The sequence below is a fragment of the Dryas octopetala genome, chromosome 1 (assembly GCF_963921425.1).
Source record: "Dryas octopetala chromosome 1, drDryOcto1.1, whole genome shotgun sequence".
Lineage (NCBI taxonomy): Eukaryota > Viridiplantae > Streptophyta > Magnoliopsida > Rosales > Rosaceae > Dryas > Dryas octopetala.
In genome coordinates, this window is record NC_141366.1 from 2,324,050 (window position 1) to 2,348,816 (window position 24,767).

General features: G+C 36.3%; 3 protein-coding genes and 2 non-coding genes across 6 annotated transcripts; 3 read left to right on the plus strand and 2 right to left on the minus strand.

The window, feature by feature from the left end:
- Nucleotides 1-383: 383 nt before the first annotated feature.
- On the minus strand, nt 384-3,266 carry LOC147296335 (pentatricopeptide (PPR) repeat-containing protein). The gene is made up of 2 exons (XM_086254247.1): nt 2,099-3,266; nt 384-1,532 (listed from the first exon to the last, which is right to left on the minus strand). The coding sequence occupies exons 1-2, from the start codon at nt 2,825-2,827 to the stop codon at nt 759-761; spliced, it is 1,503 nt and encodes a 500-aa protein (XP_086110373.1). The 5' UTR covers nt 2,828-3,266; the 3' UTR covers nt 384-758.
- An 11,021-nt stretch (nt 3,267-14,287) lies between these two features.
- Nucleotides 14,288-17,679, plus strand: FOLK (Phosphatidate cytidylyltransferase family protein). The gene is made up of 6 exons (XM_086247171.1): nt 14,288-14,699; nt 15,703-15,770; nt 15,850-15,981; nt 16,829-16,944; nt 17,116-17,230; nt 17,322-17,679. The coding sequence occupies exons 1-6, from the start codon at nt 14,346-14,348 to the stop codon at nt 17,497-17,499; spliced, it is 963 nt and encodes a 320-aa protein (XP_086103297.1). The 5' UTR covers nt 14,288-14,345; the 3' UTR covers nt 17,500-17,679.
- A 2,042-nt stretch (nt 17,680-19,721) lies between these two features.
- TRNAE-UUC (transfer RNA glutamic acid (anticodon UUC)) lies at nt 19,722-19,793 on the plus strand. Its single transcript has one exon. It is a non-coding gene; the product is annotated as a tRNA-Glu (tRNA).
- A 150-nt stretch (nt 19,794-19,943) lies between these two features.
- LOC147296338 (SAGA-associated factor-like protein) lies at nt 19,944-21,985 on the plus strand. 2 transcript variants are annotated; one of them, XM_086229080.1, is made up of 4 exons: nt 19,944-20,020; nt 20,227-20,283; nt 21,046-21,357; nt 21,523-21,981. In XM_086229080.1, exons 2-4 carry the CDS (start codon nt 20,251-20,253, stop codon nt 21,706-21,708), a joined length of 531 nt encoding a protein of 176 aa, XP_086085206.1. In that variant the 5' UTR covers nt 19,944-20,020; nt 20,227-20,250; the 3' UTR covers nt 21,709-21,981. The 2 variants fall into 2 exon arrangements, with proteins under 2 accessions (XP_086085206.1, XP_086085205.1); XM_086229079.1 differs by lacking the exons at nt 19,944-20,020; nt 20,227-20,283 and adding an exon at nt 20,346-20,781 and having other exon boundaries at nt 21,523-21,985.
- Nucleotides 21,986-22,206: 221 nt separating this feature from the next.
- On the minus strand, nt 22,207-22,279 carry TRNAE-CUC (transfer RNA glutamic acid (anticodon CUC)). Its single transcript has one exon. It is a non-coding gene; the product is annotated as a tRNA-Glu (tRNA).
- Between the last annotated feature and the right edge of the window lie 2,488 nt (nt 22,280-24,767).

Here is a 24,767-nt window from a genome sequence, read left to right on the forward strand (position 1 = left end):
CATTCCTGATTCTGATTGATTCATAATGTCATCCTCCCCTAACCCCAAACATTCAAAAACAAACAAAGGATGAGTTGGATCAGAACTACAAACAATATTAGTAAATTGTTGGGGATGTTTAAACGGTATTAGTCAGACCTTTGGCTCCAGTTTAGCAAAATTGTTTTTACTTTTTAGTCGTACACACAAGCGCACACACACAGATGTATGCAACAAAAGGAACAGATCTAACAGACACATACTTTTTCTTCCTTGTTACACGTAGCCATCAATCCTAAGAACAATAGAAGTGTGATACGCATTTCAATAACTCAATTTCATCATAAAATTGCAAGTCAGGGACATAGATGCATGAGAATATGAAACTCTAAAAGCAGAACAAGTCAAGAACGCGGCAAAAACATACCTGTAGCATTTATACGAAGTCTACTTAATTATATAGTGTTGAAGCTTCATTATTATGTTTACAGCAGCTACTTTATACACAAGTGAAAGATCCCCAAGAACAATACACTCAAGAACAATTTTTAGCCATCACAGTTGATCTACCTCTAGGATTTGGTCCGACCAAACAACTTTTAGCCATCACAGTTGATCTGCCTCTAGGATTTGGTCCAACTAAAGTTTGAAGCTACCCGAAACTATACAAAATTAACATGTAAAAGCACCCAGAATTTAGGTGCTTGTGCTATATAATATTGGTCCACAAATCTATACTTTGAAATTCACCAAATCTCGTAACTTCTCGCCAGTGATCTTTAAAGCATTTTTATGATCCAAATCTTATGTTTCTTTATAAACAGATATACAAGACAAGGTCCAATCAAATTGGCATCTGAGAGGCGCTTGCAAAGTTTGAGGTAAGTATCTGCACCACCAGATTGTTGGATCCTTTTCCGTAGCCCCTGCAGCACAGCTGCCCTGTCCAAAAACTCTGGGCACAAACCCAAATCAAGCATTTTAATTACTGTTTCTGCTGCATCGTCAAAATGTCCCCCTTTAATGTAACCTCTTAACAACCATGACAGGCTTTTCTTTTTACGCAAAGAGCTGGCAACCTCTGTTCTAGTAACCAACCGTGCTATGGCACTGGACTGCTTTTGAGAAGCACAGATGGCTAAAACAATGTCATAAAGGTCCGCATCAGCCTCTTTACCCACAAGCTTCATTTCCCACAACTGCATTTCAGCCTCAAGTCCACGTCCAGAGCAGATATACATAGCCAAGAGCCTCTCATGAACCACCCCATAGAGTGAGGAACTTCCCTCTTGCATCACCCAATCGGACAATCGTACTCCATCAGCTAGAAGATCTGACTGATACTTCTCGATAAGCTCAACATTTTCTGAATCAAATTCAGCTATCAGTCCAGCCCTTGTGAAACCTTTCAACTTACGTAAAGCTTTTGCAAACTCATTTAGCTCCTTAACCACAGCTGTCATTGCAATGAGGTAGCTGTAGACCTCTGGCTTCAACCCAGATTCTCTTAGATGAATCACCAACTTAACCGAATTCCTATAGTTACCCTCAATCTGTAGAAACACATTTAATAGTTTCATTCACATAAAATTCGGAAACTATGTAGATTTTAGAACATATATGTTGAGACAGAACAACTGGGAAAAATTACTACTTAATCACGGCTAAATGTGCTAAGGATTGGTGAAGCAATCAACCAAATTTACAAAGTCAACTAATGCAGACAGCTTTCCTTTCTATCTATAGATGTTTTATAATCAACCACTAGTAACAATATTCATTGACAACTCGTAAAATAATTGGAAGTTCATTGGGTATAATTCATTCGCATGAAGCGGGTGGACAATCTAAACATCATACTTTGATTATTGAACTTTAACTGTACAATATAGTAACAAAATTAGCACTATGAGTGAAAAGCCACAAAATTCATCACAACTGGACATACTGTCCGAATAATTCGGCATTGACAAGGTGCAACCCAAAAATTCTTTCACTAACAAGGCAGTGTGGACATTGTAAATTAGCAGCACGGCAGCACCTAAACTCGTAAGTGAAGATTAAAACATTTGACAATTGAATAGCATAATATTGAGATTAATTAAAAGCAAAAACTTACCATCATCTTCCAAGCAAGATACCCAGTTGGCCCTCCTTTATGCCCATCTCCATCGTCTTCCTCCGAATACACAATCCCACGTTTCAACACCTCTTTTACAAACAAAACCGCTTTTTCCTTCTCACCCATATCCCAATACAAAGAAATCACCTTCTCCATCATGCTAAAACTCGGCTTCAAACCGACACAATCCATGTCCACAAGAAGGTCAACCACATCCCCAACGTCATGCTCCCCTTCAATCAACTTCTTGACCCAACCACACATTAACGAAACCATGAGCTCCATAGTCTCTTTATCGACCCGGTTTTCCTTCCTGAGCCACTCAAACACCTCAAGAGCACACCATGAGTCCCTACCCTCCTGAGAAAAGTAGACTAACACAAGTTGCAACTCTCTCGCCGATAGACGGTCGTTCATTTCCTCAAGAACATCGGAGGGTTCCCTTGTCATTCGCTCTAATTCTTCAATTGCCTCAAAGAAACCTTCACCCATTTCGTCCTCATCGTCGCTAGTCAGGAACTGGTCCAATTCAACCGATGTGAATAGCCTGAAGTCTCGAACTTTACTCGATTTCGCAACGATGAAGTTCGGATTTTGGTGTTTGCTGATTATGGGGCAAACCCTAGCATAAGATTTTGCTGAAAAACCCTGGGGACGAGTAAAACGATGACGTTTGACTGCAAAACACGACTGGGTCAACGAAGCAAGGCCTAGAGCAGAGGCCATTTTCTTCAGTTGAATATCCACAAATATGTCAATTGAGAGACACCCAAGTAATTTCCCCTGCGTTTGGTTGCCGATAAAATCAAAGAAAGTAAAAAAGAAAAATAAAGTGAAACTCAAGTCAACTGAGTCAAAAGAGTGGTATCATATCAACCATCAAATATCCACGAAGTAAAGCCTACTCTCGTCTCGAATTGACTTTCTAAAGAAACCAAGAACAAAGATTTTCAGTCCTTAGCTTTCTTTCTTTCATTCCCAAATTTTCTCGGCCACCAAATAGGAAATTAGGGTTGCAGCTCGAAAAGCCAAAGCGGAAGAGAACCTAGTGGCATGCGCTGAGTGTGTGATCATCAAAACTTTGGGGGGGTTTTGGATTGTGAGGTGCTCCTGCAATGGCCGAGCGTTGCCACCACTGCCCTGTCCTCTGTGACACTGACACCAAAATTTCTGTGATTTTCACCGTTACGTCTGGTGACGTGTCCCAAGCCGCACAACTCGGCGGAATCTGGCGCCTAACTGCCACGTGGGGAAAATGGAAAAGACTTTCGTTCTAAGTCATCGTACCGCCACGTGGACGGCAGTGAATCAGTGTTTTTTTTATGGATCAACTATGTAAAGCCCGCTCCATCAAAGGTTGCGCTAGCCCAGTGAATGGCAAGCCCATCTTAGAAAGGTCCAAAGATTAAAAATTTCTAAATAGTTATACTATTTTGTCTTCTATTTTTCTCAACAACAATAAAATATAAATGTATAGTTTCTCTAGGAATTTAACACAAAAAGTCCCAACATTCATAAAATATAATGACAAAATCCAAGTCCAACATTCATAAAAGAAAAATACTAAGGAGAACACAAAATTACAAAGAAGCAAATCTCTCCACTGATGTTTTTGGTGTCGATCATGAGCACCAATATGACATCACCCCTTGTAATAAATTTTCACAAGAAGTAATGGTGAGGAGGGTCCTGGTTCTGTGGACTACTGAAAATCAGCATATGATCCATCTCATCCTCGTCCGAGTTGACATCTATCTTAATCAGTTTCGGCCCACTTTGATTTGGGCTCACATTTTCCGTCTGCCTGGGCCCAGCTTCCCAATTACCAGCTATCACGGCCTTCCCTGCAGCCCTTTGTTGTTGAACTTCTTGGTGGTGTGGGCATTGTTTTTGTTGCTGCTGCTGCATAACGAGTTGTTTTGGCATATTCATGTTTGCTGTAGTTGCTCCCATTTGGGCTATAAAACATTGAGAGAAGATAGAAAAAAAAAAAAAAAAAAAAAAATCATTCATTCATTCTTAATTATTTGCAAAAGAGCTACACTAAGGCAAATCTTGAGTAGAGAATCCTATTTTTTTCCATCAAAATAAAACAGTCCACGAAAAGTACCCGTTGCTACATGTACACAAGTTTGACTCGGTAAGCCTTAATGATAAAAATTAAATTTAACTAGCAATTATGCGTATGCAAATTTTGTTTATGCAACACTAAAAACCTCACTAACTACAGTTATTGTTCACTAAGTATCAACTTCTCTCTCCCCCTTTCTCTCCCTCCATCTCCACATTTCTCTTTTCTATTTTATAAACAAAATTTTAATTTCAAATAGCATAAATGCTTTATTTATCTTTTAATAGAAAAAGACTCTTAACATACACGTGCGTGAGCACTTATTGACAGTGTAGTATTAACTAATATCACAGTAGAAACCGTACATTATTTATTTTGACAAATAGGGTACTAACGTATCCGTTTCTATTCAAAATTGGTAAATTATATATGTTAGTGCAAGTTGTGCAACTAAAGTAAATATATGAAGTACGAATAAAATTGTGTAAAGTGAATTGGATTTACCTTGGTTTGGATTTGAATATACCATATGCCCCCTCGGATAATGTGAACTCGGATTCATCATTTGCTCCATCCGTATAGCTTCCTGCTTCACCAACCTGTTTGTGTGCCCTTGGAGTTGGGGATTCTGCATCTGCAACTGCTGCAGTTGCCTTAGTCTGCACACTTCTTTTTTGTTTGCTTCAATTTCAGCTATGAAACAAAACAAAAAAAAAAAAACTTTCAATATATTGAAGGAGTTGGGACTTTATGTGAGGGTTTAATGCTCAGTAACATCTCATATAAATTAAGTAGCTTGCTGACTGAGGGATACTAGGGTTTACCCTCTTTCTGTATCTTATCATAGGCGTAAGCAGAAATCTGGTTGTGCAAGGCCTTCTGCTCCATTTGTTGGTAATATTTTTGGTTTGTATAGAACTCATATTGAGGACGTAGCACAGCAATTTGAGCCTATACATACATAAAATATCAAATATTAATTTCAGGTATTATTGAAACTATTTAAATTAGCAGATACGCCATACTAATAAACTTAATTGAGAGTTAATATTGAGGAAATTAAATACCTCAAGAGCCTTCGCTTTCCTTTCCATTTCTGCAACATATTGAAGCTTCTTCAATCTAGATTTTTGCGCCGACATCCGATTTGAAATAATTCTATAAATAAAAACATATCAAATATAACATGTCAGATATCTTACAAGTTGTATATATTAAAAATAAAAAAAGATATATATACTAGTTGATGATGATTACCGCCTGAGCTTTTTAGGATCCATATACTCAGGGCCGACGTTACGACCCATTATGAATTGAGTACCATTGGCATTGTCAGTAGTTTTGACAGTCTTATTGTCATCACCACCTTCAGCAGAAGAGTCATCACTGTCAGAGCTTGAATTTTTGGCATGATCAATAGCATCAATATTCATTGCTACATCATGACCAGGAGTACTGGTTTTGTTGGCAATGACACCTGAGCTGAACGGGGCCTGGGCCTGGGCCTTGGTCCCGCTGCTGCTTGCCCCACCCTCGAAATGGTTCATCCCGTAGGGCCTCTTCCACACTTGAAAGGGACGGCCGGTGGGGATCAAAGGAAGGTTGGATGGTGCCATAGTAGCAAAGGGATTCGACTCAATGGGCCTGTTGTTGGCCCATGATGATCCCAATCCATGGCTACTAGTACAACCATTACCAACCTTCTTGTTTGCCTCCATTTTCAATATCTCTAGCTAGCTAGCTTTGTCTCTCTCCAAGTAAACAAGAGATGCAATAGAAAACACGATAGGGGAGTAGGTAAATGATATGATTCTTATAACCCTTGGAAATCAATAGGTACAAGTAATTTGGCTGCAATGTTAACAAGGGATTAGCTAGGCCACATGTTTATACAGAAAAGATACAGTATACTTACCATATATTACCATCCCCACATTATTGATTGGCGCCTACAAGGCTGTCATTTGTAAATTTCAAATATATCTAAGAGAGTGAACTACAAAACTAGCCCTGAGAAAATCTTTACAAATTATGTTGGATAATTGTTGTTGTGTTGGGCAGTTTGGTCAATTTGCACAACATTATTAGATAACTCATGATGCTTAATTTTGAACTTGGTTTTTCCTTTTTTATGTTTGTGTTTATCTCTAGAAATTTCTTGACCGCAACGGTTGTATAAATGTAACTCTCCTCTCATCTCACGTACAAGCGTCAACTTCTTACAAATTAACGGTAATCTTATAATATGTGGTTGTGAGAAGAACGTTGTATGTAAGCTAAGATACTCTAATAATGAGAAGAAAGTTTTAAGATTTTCACTTTTTTTGTTTTCTAATTGTAATTAAGATATTTTTTGTTTTCTAATTGTAATTAAGATACTCTAATAAATGTGGAAATAAATGATAGCTGTCACTTGTGCTAATTGTAATGCGGTAGGAGAATATATGTCCCAGAAAATTTGAAACTATTGAGGCAAAGTATGAAACCCTAACCACCGCATGCATGCAGTACAGCAATATTGAATCAGATAAATTGTGCCACGTGTACTACCTGACATTCACTCTAGGTAAATTTTTCTATCCTAATAGTACTAGTGAAGTACATGCACTTAAATTTACTAGCTTTGGATCATGAGGAGGATGAAGATGAAGAAAAATTTTCTCTTGTAATTTATGTAAATCATAGTAGTCCATATAAAGACTTAAATTCTTGCACAGAAATTATGGGTTTGTTATTTTGTTTGGAATTCTTTTCGGTACTATTTTTCGCCTTCATCTATGGGTCTATAGATGTATGTAATAAGAAAATAAATTGTTTAAAACAATTTCTAAATTGTGAATCAAACGAGGCCTAATTGGTTATTCTTCAAAAAGGGAAACACAGTTGAAAATGAAAAGCAAACAAAAAGAAATCTTGTATTTTTTTCTAATAATAGAAAAAACATTGATACAAATGTATCTAAGTTGTACGGGTATATAATGGAGCATGTATATCCTCATGTGAATCCAAATCTGCATTAAGGTTTTTCAATTTTAGATTCTTATGTGGAAATTCACTTGGTTTGACTAGATTTATCTACAAGAAAGAAAAAAAAAATCTTGAAATCTTATAAAGAAATACATTGATTTAAACAAAAAAAATTCGTAATGCATAAATGTTTATAAAATATTATGAATTAGTGTTAAGGTATATGACATTCATGATGTTTTAAGTTGATTAATGGATAAAGGCAAAGACTATATAAATGACGTACTTCTTATTACCTATTGGATTTTCATCAAACAATTGGGAGTACATATGATATGTCTCTTATTAAATTATTTGGGCTTGATGAATTGGGCCTTCCTTAGTGCTTGATTGGAATTTTGTCCATTTCAAACTTTTCTTAAATTCAAAATTTTTTTATATGGCTTAAATTCGAACATTTTTAATAAACGAACCAAATATACCCTTTTATAATTATAGTTTTAAAAAATTTACGGTAGCTGGACAAGTAATAACACACTCAATAGTACATGCGCATGATGTGTGTGTTTGGTTTATTAGTGAAAGTGATAGCAAATCCCGTTTGCGTTGGTTTTTACCCTTGGATTAGTTGGATATCACTAGCAAGCTTTGTGGTAATTTTACTAGGGTATGTAGAAATGTACTACGGGTTTTTTTTTTTTTTGAATAAGCCAATGTTTTAAGTAGTACTATTCAAGGACGGATGCATGTTGTGGGTTATATGTGCTGCAGCCCATATAATCATTTTTTATTTTACTAAAGTAGTTCTTATCCTAGTCCATTTTCAGTTTTGACCGCCAATGTTTCTCATTTGAAATTTGAATTCACACCTAATGATATTGTGGTAATAGGGTAACTTGAGACAAAATTGGCTATAAATTTTGTATCAGGAAACATAAAATATGCCATAAAAATCTCTTTGGGTTCAATCCCCCTCCTCAAAAACAGGTTAGAAATGTCTGTATGCCATATCCTTTATATGGCATCTAGCCACGTACATTACAATATGTGTCCTAACCAAATACAATGCATACATCTAGCAAAGATAATATGATTTGCCCAAATACAATGCATACATCTAGCATATGCACACACATATATATTGTAGTATTTTATTGTCAAACTGCCAATCTATGAATCACGTGTTTAAATAAAAATAATCAAACGATGAATCTACCCAATTAATAATTCAAATTGACTGGCTAATAAAATAAATTGCCAAATTGTATGGTAAGAAAACATTTCCTTATATGCATATATATTTCCTATTATAATTAAAATGAGACTAATTTTTGAGTCATTACCTTAATTAGATTTTTCTTTTGGTGCCATGGAGGCTAGAAATTTCTCAAAATGATTAAATGATTAAAGCCTAAAATAAAGACAAAATGATTAAATTGAAAAATGCCCTTTACAAATATATATTTTATTTAACTCAAAATAACTATACAAAAGGGGTTGTTATTGGAAACAAATCGGAAATGATAATTAATATTGTAAATAAATTCAGGCCTTTTCCATACTATATATTAATTTATACAACAAATTATTGGACAATCAAATAATCTGAAATTAATTGCTTGAAACTTATAGTTACGGTTTTACTTGTAACTCGAGAAGCGTTTTAGCAACAGAAAATGTAATAGATGTAATCATGTAACAAAGTAAATTACTCAAGGAAATTTTAATTAACCACAACACAGTCAGGTGAATACATATAGTGACGAAATTAAATATTTTTAGGGCAGTTAATAACCACTGTATACGTCAACCACTTGAAATTATTTTTTATTAGTAGATCTTATGAGTAAATATAATTGAAGTATGGACAGTATATTGCCATAGGCTTAATTTTCACTGAAACATATATAATGGACAAGTAGGGCTGGAGTACGTTTGAAATATTCTAATGAAATTCTATAGCAAATGAGACAAATATAGCTACCAATTGCACTCCATATTATTCATTTCTCTTTTTTATATAAACACACCAGAAAGAGTTCATTGAGCAACACAAAAATAAAACTAACGTACAACACTATTAATTCCACCAAGCTAGCTAGCAATCATCAATTAACTCATGATGAAATTTCACATGAACTTGTTGAAGGACGACCCAGCTGGGTTCTGCAGATCAGGATCAATATTATCCATGTCCGTATCATAGGTCATCACGATCGTATCCACAAACGACGGTTCATCCTGAAATTGGTTCCCAGTAGTTGGGTTCACCATCTGGCGCCGGTCGAACCCAGCCAGTTGGCCCGGTTCATTAGATTGATTCGAGCCATGGTCAACTTGCGGGTTCAAATCCGCCAAATTCACCATTCGAATCGGAACTTCATTCCCAATAAATGGGTTCGCTATCTGAGCGTCGAACCCAGCTGGTTGGCCCGGTTCATTAAATTGAACCGACCCATGGCCAACTGGATGGTTCAAATCAGCCAAATTCACCATTCTTGGGTTCACTATCTGGGGGTCGAACCCGGCTGGTTGGCATGGTTCATTAAATTGAACCGGGCCATGGACAGCTGGCTGGTTCAGATCGGCCAAATTCAGCATTTGGTAACCTGCAGGAGTGTTGAAACTCTCTGCTGCTGCTGCTGCCGCCTGTCGTCTCTGAAATTCAAACAGCTGCAGCAGAGAGTCTCTTTGTTTCTTCAGTTCCTCACATTCAGCTGCATATAAACACGCATGTATATATGCAAGGTTAAGCGCCTAGCTTCATGTTAATATTCATGAAGAGAGAGAGAGAGAGAGAGAGGACCTTTTTTGAAACAAAGTTCGCCAGTATAGGCAGAAAAGTTTTGCTTCAATGAACTGTTTTCTGCTCTCGTCAACTTATTTTCACCATCAGCGTATTTGACTCTTGAACCGTTGACAGCTATTTCAGCCTGCAACACATGGTGTATACATATACAACGCACATGTGTTTTAACAATTATTTTTCTATAAACTATTTGTAAAACTCATCATCTTCTTTATCATCTCTGTAATAGACCTGTGTTTACGGAGTCGCACTTCTATTATAGAGAAATTTATAAAAAATGGTGAGTTAAAATGAAGCAATATCAAAAATATTCTCTTACTAAATAGTCTGACATATTATTATATTATCAAATTGTGAATCAGAATCATTCAATATCAAATGAAATCGTATTATAATGTATTCTTGATTCACAGTTTGAAAACAAATTATCTCAAATTTTGTAAGAGAATATTACTCATATACATGTAATTATAATAAACGAGAATATGAGTAGCATCAGGTGAAAAATTACTTCTAGAGCTTTTACTTGCATCTCGAGTTGCGATTTATAGTTTTCCAGCTTCTCCCGATACGTCTGTGAATATTTTCGACTCTTCTCAATTCTAAAGACAACATATCGAAATATTGTAAAATTATATATAAAAAAGATTAAGAAATTATGATAAGAAAATTAAAATGCATGTTTTTTTGAGTGGATCCACAATATATGATGCGTTCTTCATATACAGGTTTTTAGAAAAGAGCTGGATTGGAGTGTGAAAAGTGATCCAAGTTCAAATAACTTCCAATAGCCATATACTTTTTAATAGAGAGGTATTCATAGTAAGAAGGCTAGATAAGCAACCTTTTCAGCTTAATGGAGTCCACATTAGGGACTGCAGATTCAGTAAAACCCTCATGGAGTTCAACCTCCATGGTCTCAGAGTTCGGTTCTTCAGTTTCTGGGATCGGTGCAAGTCCTTTTTCAGGGTTACCACTGTTACTGGATGGTGGCAGCTGTGGTGGGATCTGAGGCAGTTCCTGCTGGGTTGTCTTGTTGTTGTTGGAGCCCTCCATATATTTGTTGGTTTTTACCTGAAAAATACAAGCAGCCAAAGCTATATTAGTGCACACCAAGAAGACCCAAAACACCAAAACAAAGCATATACAGTCATACTAACCTCACAAAAGATTATAAGCAAGAAATGATGATTAGAGCTAGCTAGTGAGTAGCGAGTAGGTGGGTTTGCTATATGTCCCTTTTATAGATGCTAGGCAAGGGGAAAAAAGAGAGAGAGTGATGCTTGGATAAGATTAGGGTTTTAAGAGCATGAAACATACACTTTCTTTTTTCATTATTTCGAGATAAAATCGAGGTAATTAAATAAAAACAAATTCATAAATCCAAACCTGAAAATTAAAGTAAATGTAAAACAAATAAGTTCAAATTATAGCGCGAATTTTGAAATACATATATGAACGTCATACACGTGCGAACAAAACAAATACGCAATTTAATCAATTATAGATGGTTAATTAATTCGCACGGCAATTGATTTAATTTGAATCAACTAATCCGCGGGTTATGTTGATAAGAGTACGGGCGCCTACGTCTACATTTTCGTCTTTTCTTTTACATGGTAGGAGTGCTGTCTATGTTTATTGCCTGAGGAATACAAGCTGTTCTTGACATTTATGATATTTGCATATTGATTACTAGACTGTAACTGGTTTTCAGCCATCTATACCTGAGATGTATGTGACTCTACATGCCAATTCAAAATTATTTCCATTTTAATTTCCAGTGGCAAGTGCTAAATCATAACGAAACTTCGCCCCACCTGCATATATGTAGATAGGGAATATATATATATATATATATATATTTTGGCCGGTTATATATATTTGGGTTGATTAATAAATTTTTTCAATTTTTTCTTGATAGTTATCACAATAAAGCTAGAAAAAGCAATCATTTGGTTTCTCATCTTTACATTCTTGTTTCGCGAGAGGAGCATTGAAGGTGATACCGTGAGAGAGTACTAGAGTTTCCAATTACAAGAATAGAAAATTAAATGTTAATTCCTACGTGGCTAAAAACTCTGATATCTTGAATACATCTACAGTCAATATGTGTTTAATTACTGCGTAACTGTCAATAACAAAACATTTGAATTACAAGCCCAAACAAAGCAAACTCTCTTATATTATTGAATAAAGCTGGTAAACTATATTTTTGTTTATGTGATTTGACCCGAAAGTACATTTGATACTTGTGGTTTCAATTTTCTCAATTTGATCCTTATGTTTTATATTTTTTACAATCTTAAGACATTATACGCCTAAAATGAAATTTTTTCTCAAATCAAAACTAATAACTTGTTTAAACTAGTAAGTTTTACTTAAGAATGACTAAAAATTATGTATATAACTTTGAATTTTTTATTGTCAAACAATAATTTAAAGAATCACAAACTTAAAGTTCAAACTCAAAATTTTGTGAGCCTCAATTTCTTTAGCAAACAAATACTAAAATAAAAATTGAAATAAGTTTTAAAAAGCCCATAAGATGGTCTTAATTTCAATCCCTCAACAATTTTTTTTTTGAAAACAAGTGGATAATTTATCCCTAAAAATTTGAGTTTTGTTAAAATTGTCCTAATATTACAAATAACATAAAACATAGAGACCAAATTGAAAAAATTGAAACCACGAGGACCGAATGTGATTTCGAGCCAAAACAGATGAACCAAAAAAATAGTTTACCCTTGAATAAACGGGGCACTAGGCCCAACCAAAGCAATTATTGGATCATGATCCTCTACTCATTTGTCTACCATGCTTTTAATTTTGGCTATCAACCTTCTCACATTTTCCTTTCTCTCTCTTTGATGACCAAAATTAAAACATGATAGAAAAATGGTAGATAAATAGGTTGTGGATCCGATCCCAACTAAACAATAGTCCTGGGCCCAAGTTTTGTAACAAAAGAAGTCATACTACTAGGCAGACGAGAATGATAACATAACAAGCCCAAATCATTATAAAGAGCCCAAATGCTCTAGCAGTAACCAATTAATCCAACTTTAACAATTGAAAATAATAACAAAAATAAAATAAACAAAATATACTAGAGTATTCGACAAAATTATATATTTGTAGTGTGGATGCGATGAGATCAAAAAATTATAAAAATTGATCAATATGATATGAAAGTTTGATGAGCGTTTCTTGATGGTCCGGTAATGTTTTCGAAGCCAATACATGTGTTGAGGGAGTGTGAAATTTTTATAATTGATAATAAGAATGAGTGTTTTTTTTTTTATTATATAATTGAACCTATGCCTAATTATCCGTTTTTTAATTACATTTTATAAAATGGAACTCGATTCAACTATCTCAATATTTACTCATGACCCCACTACCTTTTACAAGCTTAAGATCTTTTAGTATCTTGTATAGGTAGGTTTGAAAACCGTAAAAACGACCGAACTAATCCGAACCAAATCGAAAAAGTTGATTTTTGACAAAAAAATTGAACTGGTTGACCAAAAATTGAATTGAACCGAACCAACCATCTCTTAGGTTTAATTCGATTTTGATCTTCAGAAAACTGTATGAACCAAACCGAACCGATGACCACCATTTTCTTAAAAATCTTTTGCACTGTAATCTTAATGAATTTATAATTTCTTTAATTTTTTAGTTGATGCATTAAACTTCCATCAATAGTTTAGGATGTTTTAGGCTTCAAAGATGACATATAACAAGATTAGTAGAAATCATCGGCTCGAACTTGGAATCGCGTGAAACTTGGCAGGCTGATTGGAATGGATGAGTTGAACAAAACCAGCCACTGCCTAAGCGCATTTTCGGCCAATTCTATCGTTTAGGCCCTCAAATTAGCTTTTTCTTTAATTTCGCATTTTTGTCAACTTATTTACATTTTGGCCCTATAAAAGGGATTGTAATTTTTCATTATTTGCATCTTTTGACATTATTATTACTCTAGGAATTTCTAGGGTTTCAATAAACAGGGAAAAAAAACAACAGAGATTTTTAAAAATGGATTCTAAATGTTAAAAGAAGTGAAAAAAAAAAAGTGCCAAGCCAAATAGATTGAACCAAACCGATGGAGTTTAGATTCGGTTCAATTGTGAATAATTTTAATGATGAAATTGAACCGATTCTTTGTAATAGGTTTGATTTGAGCCAAACCAAAACGAACCCACCCCCTAAGTATCTTGGACGGGTTTTGTAAGCAAACTTTTAAACTTTTTAAAATGGATGTGGTGTAGCCGTAAAGGGAACATTTTACATTTACATATAGAGTTATAGACTAGGGCCGCCCAAATTTAATATTAAAAAAGACAAACAGAGCAGGTATAGTTGGTTCGGGTAATTGATTAGGAGAAGAAATGCACTGGTGCTGTGCCTTAGACTCAGTAGCCACCCCATGTCCTGTGCCGGAAGCTCGACTACAACTACGACTGCCTTTCAACACCACCTCTAGTTCTTCACTTGGTCCTCTTCTCTCTCCCAGATCAATTTCAGGCACTACCACCACCAACTCTCTCCGCTCCAGTACACTCAGATACCCACCAACAACAACAATCAGCAAGCCTCGCCGCCAAGTCACGTCAGCCCCCGCCACTATGCTTCCAGAAAACCCGGTCCTCTCTGATGTTTGCGCCACCGCTATTTCCGGCGCTGTAGCTCTTTTCTTTCTCCTCTTGTGGGAACAGACCGCCAAGCATAGGGTCTTCGACCAGGTCAAGATCCCATCTTTTGTTTCTCTTTGGCTACCCATTATAACGTATGAAATATACGTGTTATATGCTTGAATACTATTTTGGTACACAATTTTTCGTCTAACCTTTGGTGGGTATTATTGGGTTCTGATTGATTTGTTAGAAAGCACTGATTTTGATTAGTTTACTAATCACTCACAAATGAGACTCTTGATGTGAAGAGTAGGATCCAAAGCATACCACATGTAGCAAAATTGTATCTGCGGCTTAATTCTTAGTAAGGGTTGTTAATATTTTCTTCTTCAAGCGAGAGCTGAAGAGTGAGTGAGTGGCATTTTAAAAACTTAACCAGTGAGTGTTTGGTGGTTCACAGCCTCTGTGGTAGTCACCCATCTGAAAATGCTTTCAGATTTCTTATCTACTACCATCTTTTAATAGCATGATTGTAATGGGTTTTGTTATATTGTTTGTTGTCTGTGGGTCTTAAGCCAAAGAAAGGGGATCCACTGTTATCCTGCCTCATTAAACCTCAAACAAGGGACTGATCAATTGAGATGGGATGTGATGGATGGTTTTACAATCCAGGAGTTGTATCAGTCTTTACAATCTTGTTGTCTCAATATGTTATTATTTCTAATTCTCAGCCTTATTAGGGACCTCTGATGATAAGTTTACAAACACAGCTTTAGTATACATGGGTTACAATGATTTCAAATTACAATGTAGGAACCTGATTATCAGAAATTACATTGCTCTTGTAAATTTATTTGCTTTAGACTTTGTGGATGGGTTTTCCCTTCTTTGGATATAGCAGCAGATAAATCTGATCCTAACATGGGTTGTGTTTCAACATCTGCATTATGAGATCAAATCTTTACAGGATTTTAATTTAATCATTAGAGATTTATTTTGTTATAATCGACATTGGTCAATCAAAATGGGACTTGTAGCTTCACCTTCTTAACATAACTTGTTGTCCTAGAAAACCTTTACATCTAAAAGTTTTTTATCCTTTCTTTTGTAGAAACTCAATAGGAAGCTTGTGCATGTGAGCATTGGCCTAGTTTTCATGCTTTGCTGGCCGCTATTCAGGTAATCTTATGACTAAAGTGGTTATTTTAATAACTTTATGATGCATCTGCCTAATAATAGCTACTATGTATAATTGCAGCTCTGGCCATCGAGGAGCACTTTTAGCATCTCTTATTCCGGGTGTCAATATTATAAGAATGCTTCTATTGGGACTTGGAATATATAAAGATGAAGGAACAGTGAAGTCAATGAGCAGATTTGGAGACTACAGGTAGCGATTTTGAAACAATTGTTGGTTCAAGGATGTCAAGATAGATTATTTCTGCCATAATCGCTCATATGTGTGACTCTGTCCTTAGACTTGGTTCCACCTAGAGAGTTACATTGTTAACTTGCTATGAAGTAACCCCAGCTGCTTGACCTTTTTTTTTTTTTTATGAGTCAAAATATTTTTTATTAATGTTATATAGGAACACATACAAACACAATGAACAAGCTTTGCACTGGATATACATATAAATCCTGTAATTTCTAGCTGCCAGAAGCATCTAACAATATTTCTGGTCAACATTGTGCAACATCTACAATAAGCAACATCCTAAGAAACAACAGTCTTCTAATCTGCGTGAATAGAGAAGAAATGATATCTTAAGAAACTACAGTCTTCCCTTCTTTCGAAGTCCAGAATAATGCCTCAAAGTGGACATTATCCCACAAGCATGCCACTTTCTGCCTGCTATTTTTCAAATATCCTTTTATTTCGTTCCTATCCATACCACCCAAAAGACAGCCAACACTCTACAATTTCACAAGCCTTTTGGTTTCTTCCCCCAAACCCAAACCCACATCCCAATCTAAATCTTGCAATTGCTTTCTTATGACCTTGACTAAGAGGAAATTACTTTCTCTCATAATAAAGCAGAAGGAACAGGCTATGGTTATTTACCAGCTTGGTGGCCGTTTAAATTATAATACCTGCCAGTGGTGACCAAATTTCTACAATTGAGCCATGCCTGAGCAAAGACTAAAAACAAGATTTGTTTTTTGCTTTTGACATTGATTGGTTACCTAAGTTTCATACATGATTTCTAATTTGCCTTTACCTTTCCATGCATCAGGGAACTTCTTAAGGGACCACTGTACTATGCCACGGCAGTAACTTTCGCTTGTATAATATACTGGAGAACTTCCCCTATTGCAATTGCTGTAATAAGCAATCTGTGTGCTGGAGATGGTATAACTAATTGATTCAGTTTGTTCATTTTTTTGTGTTGATTTAGGTTGACTTTTACCTTCTCTAGTAAAATACTTGAGCTCTTGAATAATTGCACAACAGAACTGGTCAGGACTTCTCTCAAATAACTGCTAATGAAGGCTTATAATTGTTTTCACTTGCTTGTTTCAGGTTTAGCAGACATTATTGGTAGGCGTTTTGGTACTCAAAAAATTCCATACAACAGAAACAAATCTTTAGCTGGTAGTGTTGCAATGGCATCTGCTGGTTTTGTAGCATCTACTGGGTAACTTTTTCTGGCTTATTTTGGTGCTCTCTTAGATCGATTGAACTTCAGAATCTAGCGTGTTTCTTAATGGTAGTTAATGTTGTGACAGGTATATGTACTATTTCTCCACATTTGGATTTGTTCAGGAGAGCTGGGATATGGTTTTAGGTTTTCTGGTTGTGTCTCTTGCCTCAGCACTTGTAGAATCACTCCCAATAAGCACAGAGCTTGATGACAACCTAACAGTTCCACTTGCTTCTATATTAGTCGGCAGTCTTGTTTTCTAATTTGTGTAATCCTTGTAAATAGAAGCCATGGAAAAGTTGATGAAGGCAAGTTTGGCGATAATCAATAGCATTTGGCCAACTTGATTGGGTGTTGTATTGTATGTGTACTCTAACATTGTTGCTTAGTTTGACAATTTGTAACTGATACTGTATCAATAAATGAAAGAACTTTGAATACTCTTTCGTGAAAATTAACATGATAATGCAGGTAGACGAGCAATTTGTGAGTCCCAGAACATACTAAGGTCATAGTAGCAGTAGCTCAAAAGACTGACAATGCAGGTGACTTGAGCATTTTTTCCTGCCTGCATGAATTTCCAAAATGAATGGAATAAAGGGGTATTCTCTCACGAATTTGGAGCCATAGCTACTTAATGATCCAGATGATTAGGTCAGTCTACCAACCCAAAATGAGAGTGATACTGATATCTGAAATCATGCATCCAAACCACTGTTCAAAATAAAGGAGACTTTGGAGTATAAAATATGCCAGCAAACTATGGAACTATATAGAAGATATTTGGTGAATAATGATTGACAATTCAGTTACTATCAAAACCACAATATAATGGCTTTAAAACTAGTGGTAGGGGTTAAAGAGACATTTAACAATGGCCCAAATTTAGAAGGCTCACAGCCACATCCCAGAAATCCAAGTCAGCCATACAAGACAAATAGAATTGCTCTGCAGTCTGCAGTCTAAAACCAAATCTGGGCATGCAAAAGCGCCTGTTATGGTGGATCAGACCTTCTGGTAATTTCATTACTGCAACTCAATGGAAGTTCTGGTTCAGCATCATCATCATCGCGAGTCCTCCTCTTCTTTTTCCTTATCAAGCTACTGCATAGTGAAAAACAACAGTTGGGGGGCTTTGCAACAGAGTCATCTTCTCCTGATTGGGCTCGCCTGCAGAGACAAGGAAGCACAGCAAGGCAGATAATGAAAGAAACAAAGAGAACAATAAGAACCACCATCATGATCTCTCCATGCAAGGCATAGTGCCTATCACCCAACAACAGAAGCCCATCTTGATCATGATCTTTTGGAGGAGGACTAGGACTAGTGTTAGGAGCCATGGAAGGTGACATAGCTAGCAGTAGGGAAGCTTTGTGAGGTGCCCATGTTGCTGCTGTTACTGTCATCACCATCTCTAATAAATAATAATCTCTTCCTTGCTAAGTTATATTCTATTATATTTCTACCCAGTGGGCGTTTTTTTGTTTGTGAAGTAATTAATAATCAGAGTATGAAAGGTTTGACTATGGCAGTATATCCAACAACAACTTCTCTGCCTTCGTTAGTGTATGTGTCTCACCGCTATTTAAGGGGTGTGGCACTCATCTTAGGCTACTCTGGGCCTGGTAGTGGGCCAACCTTCTTTTGTAATTCCCCTCTTGTTTTTTCTGTAGGCTTTTTTAGGAAGAAGGTCATGGATTGGTGGGTCCGTCCTACCTAAGCCCAAACTTTTCTCAAAGCCTGATACAACATTGACTACAGAACTGGCCGCCAGGCTTTGCTTTTTCTTTTTCTTTTCCGTGTGGGGTTCATCGTTCATCCTGAAAGTGAAAACTTCGTGTCATATTTTCATGTTTTTTTTTTTTTTAAAGAAAAAAAAATAGAGAACTTAAAGGGTACAATTGGAACTTACATTTTGACCTTCGGAGATGCAAAAATTAACTCTATCATTGGAGCTATAAGTTGCCAAATGTTCAATTTCTTGTCAACTATATTATATTAATAATGTTATACTTATTATATTTTTTTATTATATTTTTATACTATCTTACGTGTCATTATTTTATTGGACAAAATATTTTTTTTCTTTTTAAGTTTTTATTTTTATTTGTTAGTATCCAATGTATGAATGTCATGTAAATTGTTACATAAAATGGTATGAAATTATGATATAAAAATGTGACATATCTAGCATTACTGATATTATATATATGAAGGGATTTGAAAACAAGAGAGTCATTAACTTTCATGCTTTAATCTATAATTCTAAGAGGAAAGTTGAATTATGTTAATAGTTTTCCTTATAATGAATATAATGTTATTTTTTGTGCCAAAAAAAAAAGAATATAATGTTATTTTAAATCTAATGTGATAACTGATAAGGAATATTAGTGTAATTTTGGAGCATATAATAAGTCAAAAAGTAAAAGTTAGGCGAGTGTAATAGATTGTATATATTTAATTTTTGCCAATGCATGATCAATAATCCGTTGTCGTCCAGCGGTTAGGATATCTGGCTTTCACCCAGGAGACCCGGGTTCGATTCCCGGCAACGGAACCTTTTAGTTTTTTGAAGTTTCAATTTTATTGGCCAGAGCAAACTAAGAAAGTGGCATGGCACGCTACGATTAGTTCAAGTGAAAAACAGATGCACGCGCGTCGCAGTGGATCGCCACCTTTCTCCTTCCAAAATTCATCGTTTAATGGTAAAGACCAGAAGATAGAAAGGCCTCTCAGACTCAGAGCCAGCTTTGGATCTTTTTTTCTCTGCCTTTCGAACAATCAGTGAGTCCTCTCTCTCACCAAGCTCTCTTTCACTCACACACACACAGAGTTTTTCTTCTTAGATCTGTAAATTCATGTCGATCTCGCCAAGATTTAGTTAGGGTTCTTATAATTCTTGGTTTCTATCAGAGTTTCTAGTCTTACCAAAATGACCTTTTGCTTTTACTTGTATATGACTTTTTGATAAATTCTTTGTATTTCGGTAGGTGATAAACCCATTTAGCTCTCTCATGTCGCATCCTAATGAAGATAGTCATGCTCAGGTATTCATCCATTTACATTCAAAGGAACACCGTTTCCTTCTTTTTCGATTTTGGTGTTTTGGTTTCTGACCTGCAATCTGGAAATGAGAAAAAGATGGCATTCACCAAATTTTAGCTTAAAATCTTGCTGTTATGTCATTCCTCTTGTGCACCAGAAGACGTTGAAGGATTTTAAATTTTTGGTTTGGGTCTGTATGTGAGTCAATTTATGGATTGAGGAACGATAGGGAAGATTCAAGTAGTCTTGGTAAATTCATTGAATTTATATGTTCTTTACCTCTGGCATTATTACACATCAGTGTTTAATAGCCAGGTTGTTGTGTACTAGGAATTTGTTCATTGTAGATGGAATTGATCATGGTCTTGGACATCATACTTTGGTTGGGTGATCACATCTTTTGGAGAAAGAGTGAATTGCGAATACCCATGATTCGAGGGTTGTTCTGCAGATTATCCAATTCGTGGTTAAAATGCAGCAAAAAATGGAAAAATCAAAATGTGAGTATGTATATATGGGGGATGCTCAAAGGCTAATCCCTCATGATAATCATAAGTTGCTACTTCAAAGCACCATAGGTTTTTCTGTTTGTTGAGGAATGGTTCTTGTGTATGCAAAACCTAGAATAGAGACAATTCAGTCTTTCTTGATCCTGTGTAATGTAATTAAAAACATAAAAATATTTCATATTTCATTGGTGCATGTAAAAATCAGTCGACAATATAGTTTTCATAGTTCTTTTCTATTCTTGCTTGTGGTTGCAGCTTTCATCTCATATTTTTGGGGATCTCCTCGATTCTATCATTGTTGATGTTGCGTCTGAGTGTCATCGACTAGCAAGGTTGGGTCTCGATCGTAATTTTGAAGAAGAGGAAGAAGAACTAAGGCTGTCAACCCAAGCACGGGTAAGGGTAGCTGATCCTAGTAATAGTGGCGAAGCAAATAGCAAGTATGTGGTTGACATATTTGGACAGAATCATCCTTCTGTAGCCAATGAAGTATTTGACTGCATGAATTGTGGTCGAGCTATCATGGCTGGGAGGTTTGCTCCTCATTTGGAGAAGTGTATGGGAAAGGTGATTCTCTGTTATCTTCATATGGTGGACAGCTGTCCATTTAAACTTTTATGATTATTTTTTTGATAAAGATAAAGAAAAATCCTTCAGGGAGGGCCATATCTACAGTTTGCATTCGCTATGATGGAAACTAATAGGATATTGTGTTCCTTTCCTCCACCACAGGGTAGAAAGGCGCGTCCCAAGGTGACAAGAAGTAGCACAGCTGCACAGAACCGGCATTCACGAAGCAGCCATGTTTCCACATACTCCACTTATTCAAATTCCAACAGCACAAGCCGGTTATCAAATGGAACATCCGGTGGTGTTGCAGGTGAGGAGTACTCAAATGGTGCATTGGAAGAACCATGAAACAAATTTAAGCACCAGTGAGTGTGTGAGCTCTACTAGCTCTATTGGGAAGCAAATAGATATCATATCATATACCTTGCTTAGGATGTCATGTTTGTGCAAAGCGAAGGTGAATTTTAATATATGCTTCTGATGGTTTGGGCCATCGCAGCATAATCTGACTGGAGTTATAGTGACCGCATTCTTTTTCAGTATATAGTATTCTTGACCATGTCTCACTCGAATGATAATTCTGAATTTTATACAAGTTAATTTTGGCTTCAAATTCAAATCTGTTAGTGTATCAATACAAGCACGAGAAAATTTTGAATTTAATGATGAGGTGCTGGGGTTATCAATGACTCAAATAAAGAACAAGGTTGACACTTGTAAGTAAAATGTGGCTGATTCCAAAAAGACAACAACAATTGGTCCAATAGTTCTGACCAAAAATGCTAAGGACCATGTATAGATTATAGTTTAGTTTGGTTTCTCAAGTTGATGGGCAGCAAAAAAAAGTTCCGTTGCCGGGACTTGAACCCGGGTCTTTCGGGTGAGAGCCGAATATCCTGACCAACTAGACTACAACGGAATTATTGGTAGGAGTATTGTATTATCAACTATCTAAATAATGGCTTAGTAGTGGTGATCCTTGTCCATTACCTGCATTTATCTCTTGTATCTTAAGATTCCTAACAAAAATATTTCTGTAATTGACATCCGTCTTCCTCTTTTTCTCATGCTTATATAGTAGACTAAACACAGGATTCCTACCAATATTTATTGATTTAATAGTTAGTGAAAAATATCACTAAAGTAGTAATAAAGTAATAGGTAATTGATCTAAGCAACCCTTTTTAAGTGTTCATTATGAAAATACCCACTTTATCTATTTTATTAAGCATGGTAGTAGTGCCGTGACAAAATGGAGAAAAGCGGAGAAATAAAGAAATGTTTTGAAAGTGCAAGACAGCATTGGGCATTTAGCCATGTAAAGACGAAAATAGGAATGAAGTTTCCTTGTCAAACCGAATCAGAAGAACACAAAAGTCCTCAATTAATCTAACAGAAATCCTCTGAAACAAAACCCCCCGATTGATATGATAGCATGAATTGTGTTAGGCACACACTCACTGCACATCTGTACAAGCATACTTGCGAGCCTTCCAGCAATGCTTAATAGTATAACTAGCAAAAGTAAATTTAGGTATAGAATTTATGCCAAAATAAAAATTGCAACCCACAAAATAGTCCAACATCGAAGTGTCACTAAGAAGGCTAAAACAAGAATAAAAGTACATCAATCTCAACCACATCGAATGTATCTTCATCATTGCCAGCGCCACACTAGTGCTTCATGATTAAATAAATCATCCTGAAGCAAACACGAAGAAGACTTGCTTTAATCAGCATTTTAACCATGAAATGTGAATCAAACACTAACAATGCCAAATGAAGCATATTATTGTCCATTAATTCATGTTACACTGCCTGTTACCCTAACTCTACAAGATGAATTTTAATCAGTCTAGGATCTAGTCGGCATTATTGTTAGCTTGATATACACAGTGCGAAAGAGTGTTAGCTTGATATACATTGTTGACTCATTCTCTTACAACTTAAGTTTTTGGAGTTTAGTGGTTGTCTATAAATTAAAATCATTTCTAGAACTCTCCCAACAAAATCCACTGCTGCATTTCGACCAGATTTCTTTTCTCCTACAGTTGAAAGAATCCCAAACACAGCCAAACCCATTTGCTTGTTGACCACACATTGTTAATCTATAATTCTATATAATTACTGTTTTAGCTCACTCATGTTTTCATATATGTTCAGTGTAGGTTTCAAATAAGGATGAAGTCCTTATTTGGCAATCACAGTTAAGATGGGTGATAAGAGTGACTAGTAAAGCTAGAATTAAAAACTAATCTCTGAAAACAACATTGGGAGTGGCTCCTATTGGTAAGATAAGAGAAAGTTTAGTTGGTATGGAGATACACAATGTAGATCATTGGTTAGAGTAAATTGAAAATGAGAATCATGATGAAGCATATTTGGGGTTGCACAGTCATGGCTTCCCCCGAGAGGATTACCTCTTTAATGGTACAACATACCTCAAAATCATCCTTCACAATCCCAATGTACTACTACGGGAGTTGAATTTGGGGGATGTCAAAGTTACTTGGTGCCACCATAACATACAAAATTACAGAGCAGAGAGCATTTGTAATGTCGTCTGGGAATTCACAAAAAATCCCAACCAATACCAAACTTGATTAAAATAGGAAAAAAAAGACAGAATCCCTATTCTCAAATACAACATCCACAAGAGCAAAAGTGTTGAAGCAAAGTAATTTGATTTTAATTACTTGTAATCAGTATCAAATTTTAGTTAATGGGTTCAGTGTTCTTCACCAAAAGTGCCAAATAACAAACACCATAATCGCCAACCACTACTATTGAAGCAATTGAAGGCAGCACAAGAAGCAATTACTGAAGAGTAGACAAAATAAAAGACAATGAGTGTACCTCTTCCAATTGATAAAAATCAGCTTGGCGATGCCCAAACTCTCCACAACCATAACAATGTCCCTCGAAATAGTTCCTGGGCCTCCCCTCCGAAGCAGAAGACCTCGCCTTAGCCTCAGCCTCATAACGCGCTTTGTCTATCTCCTTCCAAGCCCCAATCTGACTGAGCTTCTCGCTCACCTTCTCCAATCCCATCCTATCTGAATCTGACCCATCCAAGTCCATGTTCACTGTAACCGCAGTAATCGCATCGTTCCAACTCTCCGGAAAGCTATTCAAGAGCATCACAGCCTGCAATGCCTTCGGCACTTTCAGTCCCTCGCTCTCGAGCTCGAAAGCCATCGAACCCATCTCCAAAATGTGCTCCACGTAGCGCCTGAGCTTGACCATCCTCCGAGACATGGAGGGTTTGGTGAAGGAGGCCGTGAGAGCGTCCATGAGGGACTTGGCGGTCTCGTGGTGGTTGTAGCTCATGTAGACGTGGTTGCTTAGTGCTCCGAGGATGATGTGGCGGGCTGTGAAGTCGTTGTCGACCCATTTCTTGTGGCGAG

Coding starts and splice junctions, on each gene's coding strand:
- LOC147296335 (XM_086254247.1), bottom strand. CDS start 2,827: ATGGCCTCTGCTCTAGGCCTTGCTTCGTTGACCCAGTCGTGTTTTGCA. Junction 1,533..2,098: donor ATCTTGCTTGGAAGATGATG/GTAAGTTTTTGC, acceptor GTGTTTCTACAG/ATTGAGGGTAACTATAGGAA.
- FOLK (XM_086247171.1), top strand. CDS start 14,346: ATGCACTGGTGCTGTGCCTTAGACTCAGTAGCCACCCCATGTCCTGTG. Junction 15,771..15,849: donor CTTTGCTGGCCGCTATTCAG/GTAATCTTATGA, acceptor GTATAATTGCAG/CTCTGGCCATCGAGGAGCAC. Junction 15,982..16,828: donor AGCAGATTTGGAGACTACAG/GTAGCGATTTTG, acceptor TCCATGCATCAG/GGAACTTCTTAAGGGACCAC.
- LOC147296338 (XM_086229079.1), top strand. CDS start 20,629: ATGGAATTGATCATGGTCTTGGACATCATACTTTGGTTGGGTGATCAC. Junction 20,782..21,045: donor AAAAATGGAAAAATCAAAAT/GTGAGTATGTAT, acceptor TTGTGGTTGCAG/CTTTCATCTCATATTTTTGG. Junction 21,358..21,522: donor TGGAGAAGTGTATGGGAAAG/GTGATTCTCTGT, acceptor CCTCCACCACAG/GGTAGAAAGGCGCGTCCCAA.